The 23,498-nt window shown below is 42.5% G+C and overlaps 1 protein-coding gene across 1 annotated transcript; it reads right to left on the bottom strand.

The window, feature by feature from the left end:
* Positions 1-533: 533 nt before the first annotated feature.
* TMEM106B (transmembrane protein 106B) lies at positions 534-22,213 on the bottom strand. The gene is made up of 8 exons (XM_073677286.1): positions 22,068-22,213; positions 18,228-18,449; positions 14,560-14,623; positions 10,675-10,834; positions 9,568-9,708; positions 6,947-6,996; positions 6,356-6,409; positions 534-4,502 (listed from the first exon to the last, which is right to left on the bottom strand). Exons 2-8 carry the CDS (start codon positions 18,439-18,441, stop codon positions 4,370-4,372), a joined length of 816 nt encoding a protein of 271 aa, XP_073533387.1. The 5' UTR covers positions 18,442-18,449; positions 22,068-22,213; the 3' UTR covers positions 534-4,369.
* Positions 22,214-23,498: the final 1,285 nt, after the last annotated feature.

Genomic DNA, 23,498 nt, shown 5'->3' on the forward strand with positions numbered 1-23,498 from the left:
TTCTTCTGCCCCCCGCCAGCCTGGTTCGGGAAGCAGAAGCCTGGCTCCATCACTCATCCCAGAAACCTACTCCCTCCCTGGGTAGGAGAGAGAGCAGGTCCCCAGGTGGAGAGGTGTTGGTTCTCAGAGAGATCAGGAGCTCACAGCAGGATCTGCAGCCACCACACCCGTAATCAGCACACTGAGCAGCAGCTGATCAGAGCTGCACTCACTATTCTGCTGGTGCAGTCACTGTGTACATACATTACATTACTTATCCTGTACTGATCCTGAGTTACATCCTGTATTATACCCCAGAGCTGCACTCACTATTCTGCTGGTGCAGTCACTGTGTACATACATTACATTACTGATCCTGAGTTCCATCCTGTATTATACTCCAGAGCTGCACTCACTATTCTGCTGGTGCAGTCACTGTGCACATACATTACTGATGCTGAGTTACATCCTATATAATGTACGTAGACCCCGTTAGAGGGATCCCCCCCCTGGATAAGACGCAGTTGGACAAACATCGCAGACAGACGTCACTTTTCATCAATCTTTATTGTTACTTTTGCCAAAGAAACAAAACTGTAATTACTTTTACACACAAGCTCATTAGTGTTGTTAATGATGTAAGACACGTGATTTACCACGTGCAGCAAAAACTGAGTATTTACATAGAGAACAATCAGGGCATCCGATAGCCCCCAATGCAACGATCCTTCACTTTATAGCATAGGGAGCGCAGGTTGTCAGCAGCAGCCATGTCACTTAAAGGGGTTCTTTAAAAAAAAATATTTTTGCAAAAATATAATTAATGTGACAGTAAGAAGTATAGAAAGCCACGGTGCTCGTCTTTCCAGGCCTCCTTGGTTTTTACTGCCCTCAATATAGCGCCATTTCTGCCTGACCTGAGTAATCCGGCCCAGACTGGCTGCTAGAGATGTGTTTCCCGGCAACTAAATTTGAAACATTGGTTGCTAGGCAGCGCATTCTGTTGGAATAAGCTCGGAGCTGGAAAGGCAGTGGTTACAGAGTCACAGAGGCTTTTACTGGTCAGATTGTTCTAGAAATAGTTGTAGGCGGAGTCTCTATTTAAAGGAATAGAACAGAAAAAAACTCTTGGTGATTCAGGTGCAATTATTACCTGAGTTGATCAAAAAAATCTCATCAGGAAGTGCTTTCTAAATTGTATCCTAAAGACACAGATTTTAGCACAAAATGGATATTTTAGACCATTTTAGTGGATATGACCGCTCCCAGAAATGACCCCTTTAATGCAAATGAAACATGAAACTGCAGCCATTTTTTATTTACAGTAGTTCATTGGAAAGTCCTGTTAAAATCAGGACTGGTAGTAAAAATACCTTTAACTCCCACGTTTTGTTTTTTTTTTTTGCTCTTTTCAGAATAGTGACATGTCCCCTTTAAATATAAAAGATACATTGTATCTGTCTTCTTGTGTTACAAAGTGGTTTATTTTAAGAGTAACAGCGCCATCTGGTGGCCAGAAGCGAAATGTGATGTGTGCATCAAAGCCTTTAACCCAGAACTTACTGACTTTCTTACATTAGATAAAAAAAATAGCTAAGGTTGTGTGATGTGTCCAGTTCAAGTAGGTGGTCACCTTTAAATATATGGACATCCGTGGGGGCAAATTTTTTTCTTGCTTTAAATTGCAGTTATTTTGGGCTAAATATAATTTTTGCAATTGGGTTTTATTAAAAACGTTCACATCATTGGTATCAGTGCCCATTGCTGCAGAATGACGTACCCAAAACAGAGTAGTGGAACACAAAACTCCAACAAGTTATAGTTCCTCACATAGAAGACTTAAAGAAACCAAAAAAGTTGAACAACAAAAAAATAAATATTCCAACAAATCAATTTTATTTCACAAATATAAAAAAAACGAACAATATTATTACATTTTAAAATGTAAAATTTTAATCACAAATATAATAATATTGTTTGTTTTAAATTTGTGAAATAAAATTGATTGTTGGAATATTTATTTTTTGTTGTTCCAACTTTTTCGGTTTCTTCTGCGGAATGAGTTAACTGAGAAACAGTCAGTGAGCTGGTTCTTACTTTGCAACTCTTGCATCAGTCTTTTTCTGAGCTCCTCTCACACAAATTTATGATCACAAGAAAAATTCAGCTCAATTTTTTAGAAGGTCTGGGGTTAGATAATCAACACTGAGGAGGCTCAGAAAAAGACAATAAAGGAGATAGTTTGTAGGAGCTTGTATCTCCTTTATTGTCTTTTTCCGAGCTCCTCAGTGTTGATTTCTAACCCCAGACCTTCTAAAAAATTGAGCTGAATTTTTCATGGAAGCAAAGAGGATGTAAAAACCAAATGGTGCAAACTTTTAAATTTCATTTAAGTTCAAAAAATATTTTTTTTCAGCCCTAAAAAAAAAATTTGGAAAAAAACTAATATCCCCAAAAGATATCGGGAAAGAGGGGAGGGGGTGTGAGCAGAATGGGGATTTTATAACAGAATGAAGCAACCATCTAGAAAAGTGTCGCTTCCCTTTAAAACTTTATTAATTTGAATATCTGGAGAATGGACATTTTTGGAAGCTCCCACCTGTCCTAATCTGCTCTGTACATACTTCTATACCTGGATCCCTTCCTTCCCAGAACAAATAGTCTTGGCCAGACACTTTTCCATCCCTCATCTTCTGGGACTGCACGGGTGGAAGCAGAAAGTTAGAGCCTAGAGTAAAAAAAAAAAAACTGCTTCCTCGGGGGCGGAGCAGTTTATCATCTTGCCCCTCCCCCAAGGAGTAAAAAGTCCTGTTTTTTTGGGCACGTACCATATTACCGCCTTCTAAATTGCCAATCAAATTCCAGTTAGATACACCGACTAATAAAACGTATCTAGCGGCCTCTACCGGCCCTTTAAATGAGGCCAAACACGACCTAGGAGACAAGCGGCGCTCAGTCAGTCCGTGAGACACTTATCTCCCCTAAAATAACAGGCGTTCAGCTTACTGAGGCACAGATTCACAAGTCGCAAAAAAACATCCATGCACATATGGTGCAACCATCACCGAGGGCTGCGAAGAACGTCTTGTATGCGCTCATTCACATACGGACGAGAATGAAAAGAATAAATCACAGAGCCAATAATTAAATTACATTGTAAACAGCAAAACAAAAAAATAAAAGTGGTCAGAGGTCGGAGTGATCGTTACCGGAAACTGAGGTATACGAGCAAGGTGTAAAAAGCAGAGAATACCGCAAAACATGACCGGCTGCTGAAAAAAGTAGCTTTAAGTGGTAAAAAAAAAAAAGTGTCCCGTCCCTTTAAGAAAACATAAAACTTAAAGAGACCCAAAAATCAAAGTTGTTTGGTGGATGAGGACGCAGCTGATATAAGAGAGTTAGAAAAGATTAGATAAGCATTGCTGCTACTACCTAAAGGAACAGCGCCACTCTGGGATATGGGCCGCGTCTGGTATTGCAACAAAGCTTTATATACAAATACTAAATGCAGCCCATTTCCAAATCTGACAAAGTTCAGACCTTGTTGGATGACGGCCCAATACAGACAAAGAGCTGTATATGGCTTCTATAACAAAAAAAAAAAAAATACATATCCTTCATCCCAATGTCAGAAGGCAGCACGGAAAGCCGGCAGCATTTACGTCGTGGGCAGTCAAAGGTTAGAACTTTTCACCCAGTTTGGCCCAAAAAAAAAAAAAAAAAAGCCCTTAGTAACACGACTAACGACTCCTTTCCTTCCAGTTAACCCTTTCAGCTGTATTGGCCGGCACCCAAGTTTCCTGGAAAAAGGTAACTATAGATCGTACAAAGAAACTGCAGAATAAAACTTTTTGACTATTGACTGACCCCCTTATTTTTTTTTCCCCCCTTTAAATAGGGGAAAGGCCTCTTAACTTCAGAACATGTTACATACGACGAGTCACTTGTAACTCCTCATGTCGCTACCAAATAATAATAATAAAAAAAAAATAAATAAATAAAATAAAATTTAAATGATTAAAAAGGAAAAAAAACAAAAACTATTTGATCATCTCCATGCAATAATAAAGAAATAAACTGAACTAAAATGATAAAGAAAAAGAACTAAAAACGCGTCCCGAGTAAAACGATGAGTAAGTTTGCCGTGTTACTGAACCGTTAGACACATATAGAACATGTTACTATACACGGATATGTACACGTGGTCTGAGGGGCGAACCTCACGATATGACCAGCGGATGGAAAGCCTCAGCCTCGTATTTCGGGGGGTTAGATCCTAGTCTAGATGCACCAAAACGAGCCGTCTGCTCCAACATCAAAAGCCAAAGTCGCACGGGCGGCTGCAAGAAATCATGACTACGCTCCAGACTCTTCTCCAATCTTAAAGACGTTAAGGCTGCTTGAAGATGTGGAGGCTGGACTGGCCCAGGTGGTAGGTGGCGTTGCCTCCGCAGTCTACGTACTGGTAAACCTCTTGGGAAAGTTGCTCTGGATGACCCAGGTAGGAGATAGTCACCGTCACCCTGTATAAAAGAAGAAGATATCGGTGTTATATCCACACAGAAGGCGCAGTATGCGAGGAGTAGCGTAGATGTGCATATGTGCCGCTGCCCATGGATTAAATTCATAATAGTAGTTATATTCTTGTACACAGGGGGCAGTATTATAGTAGTTATATTCTTGTACATAGGAACAGTATTATAGTAGTTATATTCTTGTACATAGGGGGCAGTATTATAGTAGTTACATTCTTGTACATAGGGGGCAGTATTACAGTAGTTATATTCTTGTACATAGGGGCAGTATTATAGTAGTTATATTCTTGTACATAGGAGGCAGTATTATAGTAGTTATATTCTTGTATATAGGAGGCAGTATTATAGTAGTTATATTCTTGTACATAGGGGCAGTATTATAGCAGTTATATTCTTGTACATAGGAGCAGTATTATAGTAGTTATATTCTTATACATATGGGGCAGTATTATAGTAGTTATATTCTTATACATATGGGGCAGTATTATAGTAGTTATATTCTTATACATATGGGGCAGTATTATAGTAGTTATATTCTTATACATAGGAGCAGTATTATAGTAGTTATATTCTTATACATAGGAGCAGTATTATAGTATTTATACTCTTGTACATAGGAGCAGTATTATAGTAGTTATATTCTTGTACATAGGAGCAGTATTATAGTAGTTATATTCTTGTACATAGGAGCACTATTATAGTAGTTATATTCTTGTACATAGGAGCAGTATTATAGTAGTTATATTCTTGTACATAGGAGCACTATTATAGTAGTTATATTCTTGTACATAGGAGCAGTATTATAGTAGTTATATTCTTGTACATAGGGGGCAGTATTATAGTAGTTATATTCTTGTACATAGGGGGCAGTATTATAGTAGTTATATTCTTGTACATAGAGGGCAGTATTACAGTAGTTATATTCTTGTACATAGGGGCAGTATTATAGTAGTTATATTCTTGTACATAGAGGGCAGTATTACAGTAGTTATATTCTTGTATATAGGAGGCAGTATTATAGTAGTTATATTCTTGTACATAGGGGCAGTATTATAGCAGTTATATTCTTGTACATAGGAGCAGTATTATAGCAGTTATATTCTTGTACATAGGAGCAGTATTATAGTAGTTATATTCTTATACATATGGGGCAGTATTATAGTAGTTATATTCTTATACATATGGGGCAGTATTATAGTAGTTATATTCTTGCACATAGGAGCAGTATTATAGTAGTTATATTCTTGTACATAGGGATCAGTATTGCAGTAGTTATATTCTTGTACATAGGGGGCAGTATTATAGTAGTTATATTCTTGTACATAGGGGCAGTATTATAGTAGTTATATTCTTGTACACAGGGGCAGTATTATAGTAGTTATATTCTTGTACATAGGAGCAGTATTATAGTAGTTATATTCTTGTACATAGGGGCAGTATTATAGTAGCTATATTCTTGTATATAGGAGGCAGTATTATAGCAGTTATATTCTTGTATATAGGAGCAGTATTATAGTAGTTATATTCTTGTACATAGGAGCAGTATTATAGTAGTTATATTCTTGTACATAGGGGGCAGTATTATAGTAATTATATTCTTGTACATAGGGGGCAGTATTATAGTAGTTATATTCTTGTACATAGGGGGCAGTATTATTGTAGTTATATTCTTGTACATAGGGAGCAGTATTATAGTAGTTATATTCCTGTACATAGGGAGCAGTATTATAGTAGTTATATTCTTGTACATAGGGGGCAGTATTATAGTAGTTATATTATTGTACATAGGGGGCATTACTATATTACTTATATTCAAGTCTATACAATATGCTGATACTTACTGCATGTTTAATACTATGTTATGAACCTTTATACTCGGTAGTGTACAGTAGGTGCTGTGGAGAAAAAATAAATCCCATGTGACTGATACAGAACAGTGATACATTATACACACACATTCCTTTGGGCTTTTGGTGACAGGAGGTGCGGGTCCTTAGTTTGCAGTGAAGGCTTTTGTTGTTGCTGTACTAGAAGGGGGGGATGAAGGGGGATTAACCGATCGGCTTTAAGAAGGACCTGGCACTAAAGACCCCATTACGTACAGCAGCCTCCTGTGCCATTGCTGGGATTGGAGTGGGCTCTGATCACGGCTTTTAACCTAGAATATTATCATCTGCACAAACAAGCCTCACACAGTTCCAATGGCAGAAAAATAAAAAAAGACTATGGTGGTGAATGGTGTAAAAACCAAAACCAAAAAATACAGAATTGCTGTTTTTTCCATTTTCCAAAAAAAAAAAAAAAAAAAAATAATCATAAAAGTTTTTTTTTTTTTATATATATATAACATAATAACGTGATCTGATATGGTGAAATGAACAAATCCCACTTGCAATTAAAATCAAGCTGATAAGGATGATACGAATACTCACTACATGTAATCAAACTCTTTCCCGATTTTGGCCGGCACGGTGTAGTCAATCTGCAATTACAACACAAGGATTAATGATTCGTTAATTGACTCTTCCCAAGAGAAAAGCCCCGATTCATCATTGATGCTTTTTTTTAATAAAGTGACTTTTTCTTTCGTCTTGTGGTATTCGTTATCTGCACTAAATTCTCCAAATTGGAGCACGTGGGGTGACGGATTTGGTCTTGTACCTTTTTGTGCCATTTTGGAGCAAAAAAATATATATATACAGTACAGACCAAAAGTTTGGACACACCTTCTCATTTAAAGATTTTTCTGTATTTTCATGACTATGAAAATTGTACATTCACACTGAAGGCATCAAAACTATGAATTAACACATGTGGAATTATATACTTAACAAAAAAGTGTGAAACAACTGAAAATATGTCTTATATTCTAGGTTCTTCAAAGTAGCCACCTATTGCTTTGATGACTGCTTTGCACACTCTTGGCATTCTCTTGATGAGCTTCAAGAGGTAGTCACCGGAAATGGTCTTCACTTCACAGGTGTGCGCTGTCAGGTTTAATAAGTGGGATTTCTTGCCTTATAAATGGGGTTGGGACCATCAGTTGTGTTGTACAGAAGTCTGGTGGATACACAGCTGATAGTCCTACTGAATATACTGTTAGAATTTGTATTATGGCAAGAAAAAAAGCAGCCAAGTAAAGAAAAACGAGTGGCCATCATTACTTTAAGAAATGAAGGTCAGTCAGTCCGAAAAATTGGGCAAACTTCGAAAGTGTCCCCAAGTGCAGTTGCAAAAACCATCAAGCGCTACAAAGAAACTGGCTCACATGAGGACCGCCCCAGGAAAGGAAGACCAAGAGTCACCTCTGCTTCTGAGGATAAGTTTATCCGAGTCACCAGCCTCAGAAATCGCAGGTTAACAGCAGCTCAGATTAGAGACCAGGTCAATGCCACACAGAGTTCTAGCAGCAGACACATCTCTACAACAACTGTTAAGAGGAGACTTTGTGCAGCAGGCCTTCATGGTAAAATAGCTGCTAGGAAACCACTGCTAAGGACAAGCAACAAGCAGAAGAGACTTGTTTGGGCTAAAGAACACAAGGAATGGACATTAGACCAGTGGAAATCTGTGCTTTGGTCTGATGAGTCCAAATTTGAGATCTTTGGTTCCAACCACCGTGTCTTTGTGCGACGCAGAAAAGGTGAACGGATGGACTCTACATGCCTGGTTCCCACCGTGAAGCATGGAGGAGGAGGTGTGATGTAGTGGGGGTGCTTTGCTGGTGACACTGTTGGGGATTTATTCAAAATTGAAGGCATACTGAACCAGCATGGCTACCACAGCATCTTGCAGCGGCATGCTATTCCATCCGGTTTGCGTTTAGTTGGACCATCATTTATTTTTCAACAGGACAATGACCCCAAACACACCTCCAGGCTGTGTAAGGGCTATTTGACCAAGAAGGAGAGTGATGAGGTGCTACACCAGATGACCTGGCCTCCACAGTCACCAGACCTGAACCCAATCGAGATGGTTTGGGGTGAGCTGGACCGCAGAGTGAAGGTAAAAGGGCCAACAAGTGCTAAGCATCTCTGGGGACTCCTTCAAGATTGTTGGAAGACCATTTCCGGTGACTACCTCTTGAAGCTCATCAAGAGAATGCCAAGAGTGTGCAAAGCAGTCATCAAAGCAAAAGATGGCTACTTTGAAGAACCTAGAATATAAGACATATTTTCAGTTGTTTCACACTTTTTTGTTAAGTATATAATTCCACATGTGTTAATTCATAGTTTTGATGCCTTCAGTGTGAATGTACAATTTTCATAGTCATGAAAATACAGAAAAATCTTTAAATGAGAAGGTGTGTCCAAACTTTTGGTCTGTACTAATATATATATATGCTTTAAAATGTAAAATGTCGCATGTTTGCCTTTTAACGTGATACATTTTGACAGATTTTACGCTCCGCAATTCCAAAAACATTTTGCAACATTTCAAAAAGTTGAAAATGATAAATTAAGACATCATCTGGATTAAAAACAACAACAAAAAAAACAGAGGAAACCAAGTAAAAGTAACAAAAATGCAAATTAAATAATTAATAAATCGCATAATAAGAAAATAATAATGAATACAACGTATAATAAAATAAATGAGTAAAACTCATACTAAATAAAGAAAATATGAATTAATAAGATGTATAATAAAATAATGAAAATAATAAAAATCATAATGAATAAAATGCATAATAAATAATAATAATAAATAATGAAGACACAATATAGAAAAAAATAATAATCATGAAGAAAACGCATAATAAAAAATAAAGAGAATAAATAATGAATAAGACACATAATAAAGAAAATAATACTGACTAAAACGTATAGAAATAAATTAGTAAAACATACTAAATAAAGAAAATATGAATTAATAAGATGTATAATAAAATAAAAAATAATACATAATAACAAATAATCGCAAAAATGCATAATAAATAAAATTAAATAAAACAATATTAAAAAATAATAATAAATAATGAATAAGACACCAGAGTCATTATTACTCCATAAATGATGAATCGGGGCCAAAGTCTCTGCTCCGCACGTCTTACTTGTTTCGTGTCCAGGGGTCCGATCTTGGTTACATTGTTTAGCTTTGACTTCCCGATGACGGTCTTATAATACTGCACCTGCCCGGTGACATTATCCACCTCTATAGGGTAGAAGTTGTTGTTGGTGATGTTCAACGTGTTCTGGGGACAAACAAGAACAGAAATCAGGAAAAGGGGAGTAAACTTTTTTAAACAAAGTTTATATTTTAGCTTATATTCAATAGTGTTGATCAGTGGTGGTCCATGTCTCGAGACCCCAACCAATGACTCCGAATGTACCCCTTTTGCTTACATGCTCTTCTCAGGGTGATATTTGCCCTTTTATTGATGTCACAAGCAATTTGAAAAAGCACTAAGAAGATGCAGCTGCATCCCCCTCCTCCCCCAGTCTGTTCACAGTTTTACCCTACATAGATTTTTTTGGTGCTCCAGGAGGTATCTCATCATTTGCACAAAATCAAGGGAACTACAGTCTACTGAAAGAAAGAGGAAAGACCACTACGAAGATGTATCACATACTAAACTAGTTTCATAGATTTACATGTATCAGTGATTGAAGACGGACGACACAAAGTCAAGTTAAAGTTTTTAGGTTGCACAGAAAAGTTTCAGAAAATTGAGAACCATGAGAGAAATCTGAAAAGTTCTGAAACTTTCTAATATACTTTGCAATTTAGTTTCTCAACATTTCCATGATCTCCGCTGTCCGTCAGCGCACGACAAGAATGGAGCACAGCTAAAACTGGCCACGACAGATCTCAGCACCACCATTCTCCCTCTTGTCAGGACAGTTTGCTACAATGTATCAGTGCAGGTAAGAGTCTGGTGCGCAGCGCATTCAGATCAAAAGGGATTGTGTAAAGTAAATACAACTGGAAGAAATCTTATGTGGCGGAAAGGTTTATGTCAGAGCAGGTGGCCATGAAGGTTAATTGACTGCAAGCAGAGATCTTGTAAGGATGACAAGACAAAGTTATAATACAAAGTTTCAGAACTTTTAATCAGTTAAAGATCCACAATAAGACAGTCCCTTTAAATACCGCGGACTGTGATGTCATCGCCCCGGGGGGACGGTGGGTTGAGAAAAAACAATTTCAGGATACTCACTGTGATGTTAAGGTAGACGGACGGACCGCTCTCATCGTAGGACACAAACACGGCCTTAACGCCAACGTACTGTACATCCACTGAGCGCGGGAACAGGAAAAACACTGCCAGTCCGGACAGGAGCAAGCAAACGATGACCGATACGGTGACGTACAGCTTTCTGTCATGGGTAAAGGGAAACATATCTAAGTAACGAGGGTGAGACTGGTGGCCCAATATCAAGATTTACTAGTCCCAAGTACATGTTCTACCGGTAGATTGGGATCTGCTATCCCTGTGGGACCGAATTGCAAAGCCGTTAAAGATTTGGCGTAAGCTCCCCAATGTGTCTCACTTTGTTCCCCAGTCCCCGGCGTGCCTCACTTTTTCACCCCTGTCCCATGCGTGTCTCACTTTGTTCCCCAGATTGTAAATAAACTAATCGCACCCCTGGTATAGGTTGGTGCACGGGTAAGGTGCCAAGCCTAATATCAATGTATAACAAAACCCAACACTCGAAGACTCAATTAATTTTCTTGATTTTTAATGAAGTGAATAATAATACAGAATACAAACGTTTCGGTCGCATAGGACCTTCATCAGTGTACAGTATTCAGTGGTGAGATTGCCTGGAGTGGGCTGAGACCACAGTAAAGACTTAGGTGAGTAGATAGGGGGTAAACCTGAGCGTGGGTACGTGGTGTCCACCGCTTGTTCCATATAGAGTCCACAAGCGGACACCATATGGAACAAGTCTTGAGTCTTCGAGTGCCGGGTTTTGTTATACATCACTTTGTTCCCCAGTCCCCGGCAAGTCTCACTCTGTTCCCCAGTCACTAGTGTGCCTCACTTTGTTCCCCTGTCCCCGGCGTGTCTCACTTTTTCACTCCAGTCCCCGGCGTGTATCGCTTTTTCACCCCAGTCCCCGGCGTGTCTCACTTTTTCACCCCAGTCCCCGGCGTGTCTCACTTTTTCACCCCAGTCCCCGGCGTGTCTCACTTTTTCACCCCTGTTCCCCGGCGTGCCTCACTTTTTCACACTTGTCCCCAGTGTCTCACTGTTTTCCCCTGTCCCTGGCGTGTCTCAATTCTTCACTCCTGTCCCCGGCGTGTCTCAATTCTTCACCCCTGTCCCCGGCGTGTCTCAATTCTTCACCCCTGTCCCCGGCGAGTCTCACTTTGTTCCCCTGTCCCCGGCGTGTCTCAATTCTTCACCCCTGTCCCCGGCGTGTCTCAATTCTTCACCCCTGTCCCCGGCGTGTCTCAATTCTTCACCCCTGTCCCCGGCGTGTCTCACTTTTTCACCCCAGTCCCCGGCGTGTCTCACTTTTTCACCCCAGTCCCCGGCGTGTCTCACTTTTTCACCCCAGTCCCCGGCGTGTCTCACTTTTTCACCCCAGTCCCCGGCGTGTCTCACTTTTTCACCCCTGTTCCCCGGCATGCCTCACTTTTTCACACTTGTCCCCAGTGTCTCACTGTTTTCCCCAGTCCCCGGCGTGTCTCACTTTTTCACCCCAGTCCCCGGCGTGTCTCACTGTTTCACCCCTGTTCTCCGGCATGCCTCACTTTTTCACACTTGTCCCCAGTGTCTCACTGTTTTCCCCTGTCCCCGGCGTGTCTCAATTCTTCACCCCTGTCCCCGGCGTGTCTCAATTCTTCACCCCTGTCCCCGGCGTGTCTCAATTCTTCACCCCTGTCCCCGGCGTGTCTCAATTCTTCACCCCTGTCCCCGGCGTGTCTCAATTCTTCACCCCTGTCCCCGGCGTGTCTCAATTCTTCACCCCTGTCCCCGGCGTGTCTCACTTTTTCACCCCAGTCCCCGGCGTGTCTCACTTTTTCACTCCAGTCCCCGGCGTGTCTCACTTTTTCACCCCTGTTCTCCGGCATGCCTCACTTTTTCACACTTGTCCCCAGTGTCTCACTGTTTTCCCCTGTCCCTGGCGTGTCTCAATTCTTCACTCCTGTCCCCGGCGAGTCTCACTTTGTTCCCCTGTCCCCGGCGTGTCTCAATTCTTCACCCCAGTCCCCGGCGGGTCTCACTTTTTCACCCCAGTCCCCGGCGGGTCTCACTTTTTCACCCCAGTCCCCGGCGGGTCTCACTTTTTCACCCCAGTCCCCGGCGTGTCTCACTTTTTCACTCCAGTCCCCGGCGTGTCTCACTTTTTCACCCCTGTTCCCCGGCGTGCCTCACTTTTTCACACTTGTCCCCAGTGTCTCACTGTTTTCCCCTGTCCCCGGCGTGTCTCAATTCTTCACCCCTGTCCCCGGCGTGTCTCAATTCTTCACCCCTGTCCCCGGCGTGTCTCAATTCTTCACCCCTGTCCCCGGCGTGTCTCACTTTTTCACTCCAGTCCCCGGCGTGTCTCACTTTTTCACTCCAGTCCCCGGCGTGTCTCACTTTTTCACCCCTGTTCTCCGGCATGCCTCACTTTTTCACACTTGTCCCCAGTGTCTCACTGTTTTCCCCTGTCCCCGGCGTGTCTCAATTCTTCACCCCAGTCCCCGGCGTGTCTCAATTCTTCACCCCTGTCCCCGGCGTGTCTCAATTCTTCACCCCTGTCCCTGGCGTGTCTCACTGTTCTGCCCTGTCCCCGGCGTGTCTCACTTTGTTCCCCTGTCCCCGGCGTGTCTCAATTCTTCACCCCTGCCCCCGGCGTGTCTCAATTCTTCACCCCTGTCCCTGGCGTGTCTCACTGTTCTGCCCTGTCCCCGGCGTGTCTCACTTTGTTCCCCTGTCCCCGGCGGGTCTCAATTCTTCACCCCTGTCCCCGGCGGGTCTCAATTCTTCACCCCTGTCCCCGGCGGGTCTCAATTCTTCACCCCTGTCCCCGGCGGGTCTCAATTCTTCACCCCTGTCCCCGGCGGGTCTCAATTCTTCACCCCTGTCCCCGGCGGGTCTCAATTCTTCACCCCTGTCCCCGGCGGGTCTCAATTCTTCACCCCTGTCCCCGGCGGGTCTCAATTCTTCACCCCTGTCCCCGGCGGGTCTCAATTCTTCACCCCTGTCCCCGGCGGGTCTCAATTCTTCACCCCTGTCCCCGGCGGGTCTCAATTCTTCACCCCCGTCCCCGGCGGGTCTCAATTCTTCACCCCTGTCCCCGGCGGGTCTCAATTCTTCACCCCTGTCCCCGGCGGGTCTCAATTCTTCACCCCTGTCCCCGGCGTGTCTCACTGCTCTCCCCTGTCCCCGGCGTGTCTCACTGCTCTCCCCTGTCCCCGGCGTGTCTCACTGCTCTCCCCTGTCCCCGGCGTGTCTCACTGCTCTCCCCTGTCCCCGGCGTGTCTCACTGCTCTCCCCTGTCCCCAGCGTGTCTCACTGCTCTCCCCTGTCCCCAGCGTGTCTCACTGCTCTCCCCTGTCCCCGGCGTGTCTCACTGCTCTCCCCTGTCCCCGGCGCGTCTCACTGCTCTCCCCTGTCCCCGGCGCGTCTCACTGCTCTCCCCTGTCCCCAGCGCGTCTCACTGCTCTCCCTTGTCCCCGGCGTGTCTCACTGCTCTCCCCTGTCCCCGGCGTGTCTCACTGCTCTCCCCTGTCCCCGGCGTGTCTCACTGCTCTCCCCTGTCCCCGGCGTGTCTCACTTTGTTCCCCTGTCCCCGGCGTGTCTCACTTTGTTCCCATGTCCCCGGCGTGTCTCACTTTGTTCCCCTGTCCCCAGCGTGTCTCACTGCTCTCCCCTGTCCCCGGCGTGTCTCACTTTGTTCCCCTGTCCCCGGCGTGTCTCACTTTGTTCCCCTGTCCCCGGCGTGTCTCACTTTGTTCCCCTGTCCCCGGCGTGTCTCACTTTGTTCCCCTGTCCCCGGCGTGTCTCACTTTGTTCCCATCCGAACATTTTAAATAGCCAAAAATAAAAGTAAGACGCCGACGTCGGCTGGCCGAGATCACCGATACGTTCTATGGAGTCACTTACGTTCTTCTGGGGCGCAATCGCTGATCGCTGTAGGGGATCAGAGCCACCAGCTGATTCTCCCGACCTGTGAAACAAGGAAATCAATCGTTATCAATGATGCAAATCACCACAGGACCACCCAAAAACATCCACAAACACAGGCGCCAAATGTCCCAACACCCCGTACCCAACTCTAGATAAAGGGGTTGTCCCTAAAATATAAAGTTACATTGTATCCACAGAATAGGGGATACCATACAGATTACTGGGGTCCAACATCCAGGACCCCCAACTGATCAAGAGAATAGGGCTGCCAAAGAAGGAAGCGGAGATGCTCTATTCAGAAGGGACCCTGCTGAGCCCCATTCTTGCGTTTGTTGGGGGTCCCAGCAGCCAGACCCCAAGTTATTGCCTATCCTATTGATGGGGAAGAACTTCCAATCTTGAGATAACCTCTCTACTGTTGTCCCTTAATGAACAGACATCTAAAAGGGAAGGAATCATCAGACAACGACCTATTGATTAAATCAGGTTTTTGTTTCACATATCACAATCTTTTCTAAAAAATAAAATTAAAACTCTTGCAATTCTCACACTCACCACTGGGGCTTTTTTTTAGGCTATAACTTTCTGTTTCAGGAAAAAACACTTGTAAATTAACAGCAATGAATAAACTCTGACGCAGCTAATGAGCGTGTGCAAATGTTATTGTGAAGGAAGGAGGAGGAGGTGAGCTGTGCCATCGCCCACTGTGATTGGTGGATCCTGTATCAGCTTCTTGTAGGTGTTACGTATCGTAATCCTACCTCTGATAGAATGGAACTGTAGGAAGTAAGGGTCCAAAATAGCCCCAGTGGTCACTGTAAAAACTGCAAGTTTACTCATTTTGTTTTTTTAATAAAAAGTTTGTGATATGAGAAAAAAAAAAAAAAAAAAATATATATATATATATATATATATATATATATATATATATATAAAAACATTGGAGTGTTACAATGCAGCAGCCCAAGCCTTTAATGAGGCAGGAGGTGAATGTCAGACCACCGCAGACTTCAACAGACAATGTAGCACTGGAGTCACCAATCACAGCCAACAATGAAGGCACTATTCATTAGAGAGCGCTGCGATAAGGGGAAGGCACATCCGGTAAAACTCCTATAGTCCAGCCTTTGATGATCCGGCACTTGTTGAAAGATTAAAAAAAAAAGAAAGAGGAATTTTCCTTGTATGTGTGAAAAAGAAAACAATAGTCTCTGCATAACGAGGAAAGAAACCAAGAGCAATTCATGTGACCCGGCCACAAATCACCTGGTATTCGCATTCTCCATGCCGCTCATTCATGGTCAGCAACTTGAATTACCTGACTCATGAGATACAATCGTCACTGCGCTAGTTCCAAAAATATGCTGCTGTCAACCATTTAGATGCTGCTGTCAACCATTTAGATGCTGCTGTTAGTGATTGAGCAATTGCTTGTACACACATACACACAGGCTCATATCATCACTCCCCACCATAGTGCAATCGTGGGCACCATGATGGACGACCATGGCAGCCAGGAGCATGCCGAAAGCCCCTGCATGGCTGACATTTTGGTCCTCCTGTGAAGCTCAACACATTTGCCCCTTAAAATCCAATCTATGAGAACAAAACATTATTTCAACCATTCGTTAAACGCCTAAAAAAAAATAATGGAAACATGGATGGATGAACCCCAAAATGTTATCAATAAAAAAGAGAGCTCAGCACACGAAAAACAAGCCATTGAGAGCCGGGAGACTTTTGTAATGATATCTGGTTGGTGAGCTCCATACACCCGTTGCACCCTTTCGAGGTCGTGCACTTGCGTCAAGGGGAAGACATGGTGATAAAGCCGCCACAATACCGCAAGAAAGCAGAGAAAATGGAAGAATAAATAAATGTAAAAAGATACAACTATACTTTATAGACCCCAAGATCTGCACTCAATAAGCAATGAGTTGAGCAATCTCGAGCGATCAGCTGTTATCAGAGAAAACCTAGCAGTAAGTGTTCAATATCACTGCAGCGCTCCCGCAGGAGACACAGAGAATTACACAGCTCTCATTGAAATCAATGAGCTAATTGAGTATGGCATTGGTGTGCTAGGTGCTGCGGAGCAGCGCTCCTTGCTGTTGCTCTCCAACTTAGTCCCAATTGTGGACCCCCTTTAAGTAATTCAGAAATCCTAAATAAGGGCTTATTATACATCAGACAAGACAACAAAGTAACTTCTGACAAGTTGCAGATGAACTGAAGCCTTTGTTCACATTCTGTGTCCCCTGCGCAAGCAGAAGTCATCAGCACAGAATCCACAGGAACTTACAACATCGGAACAAAGAAACACAAGATCGTCACAATGTAACGAGACCTTCAGCCAAAGTGTAAAACTCGGAATTTAAACGACAAGAAACAAAAAAAAATCATAATAAAAAAATAAAAAAAATGATGTTAAGAGTTCTGAAAGCAGAAAAGTTCTACAAGCGAGGTGGAAAGTTAAGTCCGGCAAAGTGCATGGAAAGTTACGCGACCACGGATTTCAAGAGACCTCCTCTGTCCATGGTCTTTGGCCCCCCAAAAAGCAACTCAAGGGCCCAAAAAGCCCATTTATTACCCAGCCCTGGTGATTTCCCGGTTCCTTACCGTCCAGGTTACATAACTTTATATTTGGAAAGTTTGGACTTTTTTTTTTTTCCTCAGTTTTTTTTTTTTATTATTTGGAAAAAATGGGGCGATTTAAACTTTTTTTTAGGATTTTACATTTTTAAATTATTTTATTTTTTGTAACAATTATCACCCTGCGATCGTTTGATCTCCAGTACGATATTACTGTAATACTTAAGTAGGCTGCGCTTCACAGGAGTACAAAGATGGCGGCCATGAAGACCTTCAGAAGGGAACCAGTAATCACGTGGACCCTGCACAGATCAAACCACTTAAAAGGGTATTCTCATCTCCAGATCCTATCCCAATATGTAGCAGGTGTAATAATAATAATAATATTAGCAAATATCTCCAATAAGAAATGTAGTATAGTTCTTCTGATTAGCTAGGTATCTTACCCCATGTGAAAGGCATAGCAGCAGCTTAGGTATCCATGGTTACGACCAGTAACAGCCAACTAACTCACTATGAGTGGTCGTAACCATGGATACCTAAGCTGCTACAATGCCTTTCACATGGGGTAAGAGACATAGCTAATCAGAAGAACTATACCACATTTTTTATTGGAGATATTTGCTAATATTATTATTACATCTACAAAATATTGGGATAGGATCTTGGAGATGGGAATACCCTTTTAAATTAAGTTATCAGTGTTTGACAGCAGCATCTAAGTGATTAAATAGAAGCGACTGGAGCTAGCTCGGGTTGCTGCTGTTGAAACAGATGACAACCCAAACAATGGGCTAGTCGCTGGGTTTCCCCTCGTCGGATCGGCCAATGATCAGTTGTGGAAACTTTGCAGTAAGTGTTCAATTTTCCAGCAGCGCCCCCACAGGAGAAATAAAGCATTACACACTGCCAAATCAAATCTATGGATCACATGGATGTGTGATGTTGTCTAGAGAGGGACGCTCTGATCTGGCTGACAGAAGACCGTTAACCCTGGTTGTAGTCTCTCAGAGACCGACCAATAACCTGAGGCACGGCCCCCCACGTCTCACCTCTAGGAATACGTCCTGTTCCTTGGCAGGTGGCGCAGGTCACGCTGTCCTTCCCGGTAAACTCCACATAGGGGAAATGAGAAACGTCTCCATTCCTGCTCTCCTCGTGAGCGTCCGACTGAACCAGAGCGCTGGTGTCTTCGGAGGGAAGACCACCCTCGTTCAGCCCGTCCTTCGCCGAGTGCTGCTGCATGTGAGAATACGACTTCCCCATAGTGGAAACTAAAAGAGAATGACAAAGTGAGACATGTAACATGATGGAGACATTCAGGAATGGGGCAATCACCTTTATAGACCATCTGGGTTTACATTATGGAATTGCACATTCAGCGATTTCCAAACCTACTCCATTTATAAGTGGGAGCCGTTTAAGAGAGTAGGGGGTGTTCCTCGCCCCGGACAGACTACGGTCCCAGGGATTGTCCTCTGCAGCTGCTCTCTGTGCCAAGGGAATTGCTGCTTCTAATCAGATTCCCTCATTCCACTAAGACAAGAGGGTGATTTATGGAGATGCTTTATAAGCAATTCCCCAAAAATAACATTTCCGTTGGGGGGTATTGATTAAAGAAATTGATTTGATGACAAACACACAGAATACATTTTAGTCAATATCCCACAGCTTCTCAGAAGAATACGAGGCAATTGCTTGAAAGTAATTCCATAAAATTAGTTTAGGAATCAGAATTACCTCCTTTAGCTACTTATATAATCCTAAAAGTTCACTGGTATAGCTATAGATGTGCCTGGAGAGGGTAGTCTGCCAATCGTGCCACTGAGTAGTGTATGATCAGGTGCCAGATAATAGAAGAACTGCAGCTACTGATTGGCTGCAGTGGTCACCTGATGCCCCCAACAGGAAGAAGAAGCCAGAAGAGACAAGAAACACAGGCAGTTTTTTTTCTAGCATCGCTATGGATCAATTTTTTTACATTTTATAATAAACAGACAACACTTTTACATTTTTTCCCTTCTGTATTTTCCTCCTCTTCTTCCAAGAGCAGTAATTTTTATTTTACCTCCCGCGTCGCCGTATGAGGGCTTGTTTTTTTTTTTGCAGGATGAGTTGCAGCTTGGAATGACACCATATAATGTACTGAAAAATGGGGAAAAAAATTCCAAGAAAGAAAAAAAGAACAGAATTCCACCATTGCTTTTTAGGCTTTGTTTATACGATGGTTATCACGGGGTAATAATGCCAAACTTGCAAGGATTTTTTTTTTATTTAAGTGGTTAAAAGAAAATTCAGAGCTTTGTAGAAAAAAAAAAAAAAAAAAAAAAGTAATTTGTGTTCCCATTTTCCTGTGACTTTTTTTTAATAATTTCTCTGTTCATGGACCCTATTTCTTTGCATGACGACTTAATGTTTTTATTGATACTAATTTTGGCGCACACAACTTTTTTGACCACTTTTTATTGCTTTTTTTTTTTTTTATGGAAGTTCAGTTACCAAAATTAGCAATCCTGGAGTTTCAATTTCAGTTCTCCTTACAGCATTTACTATGAGAGTTCATTCATTTTAGATTTTCATAAATCTTTTACAGATGCGGCGATAGTAAATATGACTTTTTTTTCTATTTGTTTTATGTATTTTTACATTTTAAAAAACTTTTTTTTTTTTTTTTACTTTATTTTTTAGTTCCCAAACAAGCTGGCTATTATTTGAAAGTGTCCTCAACATACTGCAATATATAATATTGCACCGTTTGCCTTCTATAACCTCGTTTTTATTTTAAAGGGGGCAAACATGAGCAATGAGAAAGGGCAATCCAAGTAGTGGACAACCCCTTTAAGTAAAAAGAAAAGTCCCCAAAAGGTGTCCATATCCTCCAGAGGGTTATTCTCATCTCATACATTCACTTGGTACAATTTATCAAATCAAGAAAACAAGTGAAAAACAAGAACACAAATAAACACAAATAGTAACACAGTAACCAGGAGATCAGAAGGAAAGGTGTCCTCGGATTGGAAAAAGAGGATCCAAAATCTGAAGTTCAGCAAGGCTCTGCGTCCGCCTGCGGCAGGTTTATTGACCCCTTAAACGCCAAAGTACCAAAGACTGGACGCATCACCTGAATGAGCCAGAGGATTTCTGGGACACATTAGAGGGGTTTTTATTGTCTGTATTAATAGAATGCCTTATGTTCTGACCCATCACTTTCTTAGGCTATGTTTACACATCATGGTTTTTTCAGCGTTTTTTTATGCGTTTTTTAATGCAAATTTTCAGCTGCGTTTTACAGTACCAGCAAAGTCTATGAGATTCCAGAAATCTCATGCACACAGCTTGGGTTTTTTTTGTTCAGGATTTTGTATTTTGAATGTTTTTTTTTTTTTTTGCAAAATATGTCACTTCTTTCAGCGTTTTTTCACTCACTGGAAGTAATGGGTGGTGAAAAATAACGCTGAAAAACGCACCAAAAACGCGGGTGTCAAGTTTTTCAGCGTTTTTTGTGCCAAAACCAGAATTTTTTTTTATTCACTGAACTTTTATGTACATGCATAAAGAGAGAAAAGGTGAGTGAAAAAAAATGCAGCAAAAAAGCAAGAGATCAAGTTCTGCTGCAGAAAAAAAAACACACAGCAAAAACGCAATGTGTGAACATAACCTTAAAGGGGTTGTCCATGATTAGGAGAGTATGACTACTAGTACTTTCTATCAAACACAGTTGGAATACCCCCTGTCCACAGCTCTTGTGTATGATGGAAGCTTGCTGTTTTTTTTGAGTTCTGTAACGCTGCACAATGTGCAACCAACATACAGTGCTATTCCCAAAATAGGATAGTGCATATCGTTCTAAATCGCTGGGGGTCCAACCACTGGGAAACGCAGAGATCTCAAGATAGGGGCTCTGGAATCCGGACTGTGGAGAGTCGAGCACAGCGCTCCACTATTTCCAGCAGTCCCATAGACAATGAACGGAGCGGAGGTCCCATAGACAATGAACGGAGCGGAGGTCCCATAGACAATGAACGGAGCGGAGGTCCCATAGACAATGAACGGAGCGGAGGTCCCATAGACAATGAACGGAGCGGAGGTCCCATAGACAATGAACGGAGCGGAGGTCCCATAGACAATGAACGGAGCGGAGGTCCCATAGACAATGAACGGAGCGGAGGTCGATCATGCACATTCTCTATCCATTTAAGAACAGTTTCGAACGAGGGATAACTTATTTGGAAATAACCCTTTAATGGAGAAAGTATCTACATATTGAGAATTGCTATAGCCCAACAAGACGCAGAGGACATGCTGTCACCCCCAGCACCTGAGAGTATATACACCTTGTACATTGCTGCATTTTCTCCATAAAAGAGGGTGGGCGTCCCACACTCAGACCAGGGGGCTGCTGTAATGGTGTCAGGTTACACAACATGAGGCACCTAATCCGATCACAGCTAATTGTGGGGGGAGGGGACACAATGGGGACGATCCTGATAACTAAATAATGATCGCAGCTCCTGTATGAGCCAAGACTACGAAACTAGGAGCTGGAGGAGGGAAGCGCTACTGTTATCTGGTAGCAAGACCCCCTGGGAGCTGTAGTTCTATCAGTTGGGGTCTGCAGTATTTTATTATAGGGAAGGTAATCTGTGACTCCCCAGACTGTGAAATACTGAACCCCCAGCAAGCTGATGGAACTACAGGCCCCAGCATGACTTATCCCAGCCGAGGGGGGGGGTACAGTTGATGTCTCCCAGCTCTGGAGCTCAGCTCCTGCCCCCTCCCCCTCCAGCTGCTTGTTCTGCAGCAGATGATTGACAGCTGCCAGTGATACATTGTATCAGTTTGGATCAGTGCTGGTGACGTCACGATAGAACGTTCGCAGCCTCTGTACTCACAGCAGCGGTGCGGGCTCCGGCCGGGTCTCTGTGCTCCTCTGCTATGGAATATGGAGGCCTCCCAGTGACGTCACACACTACAGGGCGGCGCGCAGGACAATCCTAGTCACAGCCCAACCTGTGTGTGAGTCATAGGCATGATGTCTGGTTATCTCCTCCTGCAAGAAGAGAGCAAAGGTCAGTGTGTAAGTGCAGCATGAGATGTGCAGGAGGGTCGGTCACAACTGTGTGTATGAAATGCAATAGTATAAAGGAGAGAGGAGAGGAAAAAGAGAGGAGAGGAAATGAGAGAAGAGGAAAAAGAATGGAGAAGGGAAACAGAAAGGAGAAGAGAGGAAAAAGAAAGGAGAGGCAAAAGAAAGAAGAGGAAAAAGAAAAGAGGAGCGGAAATGATAGAAGAGGAAAAAGAATGGAGAAGAGGGGAAAAAGAAAAGAGAGGAGACGAAATGAGAGAAGAGGAAAAAGAAAAGAGAGGCGAGGAAAAAGAACGGAGAAGAGAGGAAAAAGAAAGGAGAGGAGAGGAAAAAGAAAGGAGAAGAGAGGAAAAAGAAAGGAGAGGAGAGGAAAAAGAAAGGAGAAGAGGGGAAAAAGAAAGGAGAAGAGATGAAAAAGAAAGAAAAGAGGAAAAAGAAAGGAGAAGAGAGGAAAAGGAAAGTAGAGGAGAGGAAAAAGAAAAGTGGGGAAAAAGAAAGGAGAGGAGAAGAAAAAAAAAAGGATAAGAGGGAAAAAGAAAGGAGAAGAGGGGAAAAAGAAAGAAGAGGGGAAAAAGAAAGGAGAAGAGGGGGAAAAGAAAGTAGAGGAGGGGAAAAAGAAAAGAGGGGGAAAAAGAAAGGAGAGGAGAGGAAAAAGAAAGGAGAGGAGAGGAAAAAGAAAGGAGAAGAGGGGAAAAAGAAAGGCGAGGGAAAAAGAAAGAAAAGAGGAAAAAGAAAGAAGAGAGGAAAAAGAAAGAAGAGAGGAAAAAGAATACAGTAGAGGAGAGGAAAAAGAAAAGGGGAAAAAGGCGAGGGAAAAAGAAAGGAGGAGAGGGGAAAAAGGAGAAGAGCTGAAAAAGAAAGGAGAAGAGGGGAGAAAGAAAGGAGAAAAGAGGAAAAAGAAAGGAGAAGAGGGGAAAAAGGAAGGAGAAAAGAGGGAAAAAGAAAGGAGAGGAGAGGAAAAAGAAAGGAGAGGAGAGGAAAAAGAAAGGAGAAGAGGGGAAAAAGAAAGGTGAGGGAAAAAGAAAGGAGAAAAGAGGAAAAAGAAAGTTGAAGAGAGGAAAAAGAAAGTGGAGAAGAGGAAAAAGAAAGGAGAAGAGGGGAAAAAGAAAGGAGAAAAGAGGAAAAGGAAAGGAGACGAGGGGAAAAAGAAAGGAGAAAAGAGGAAAAAGAAAGGAGAAGAGGGGAAAAAGAAAGGAGAAAAGAGGAAAAGAAAGACGAGAGGAAAAAGAAAGGAGAG

The sequence above is a fragment of the Phyllobates terribilis genome, unplaced genomic scaffold (assembly GCF_046119375.1).
Source record: "Phyllobates terribilis strain yellow unplaced genomic scaffold, ASM4611937v1 Scaffold_4__5_contigs__length_816908805, whole genome shotgun sequence".
Taxonomy (NCBI): Eukaryota; Metazoa; Chordata; class Amphibia; order Anura; family Dendrobatidae; genus Phyllobates; species Phyllobates terribilis.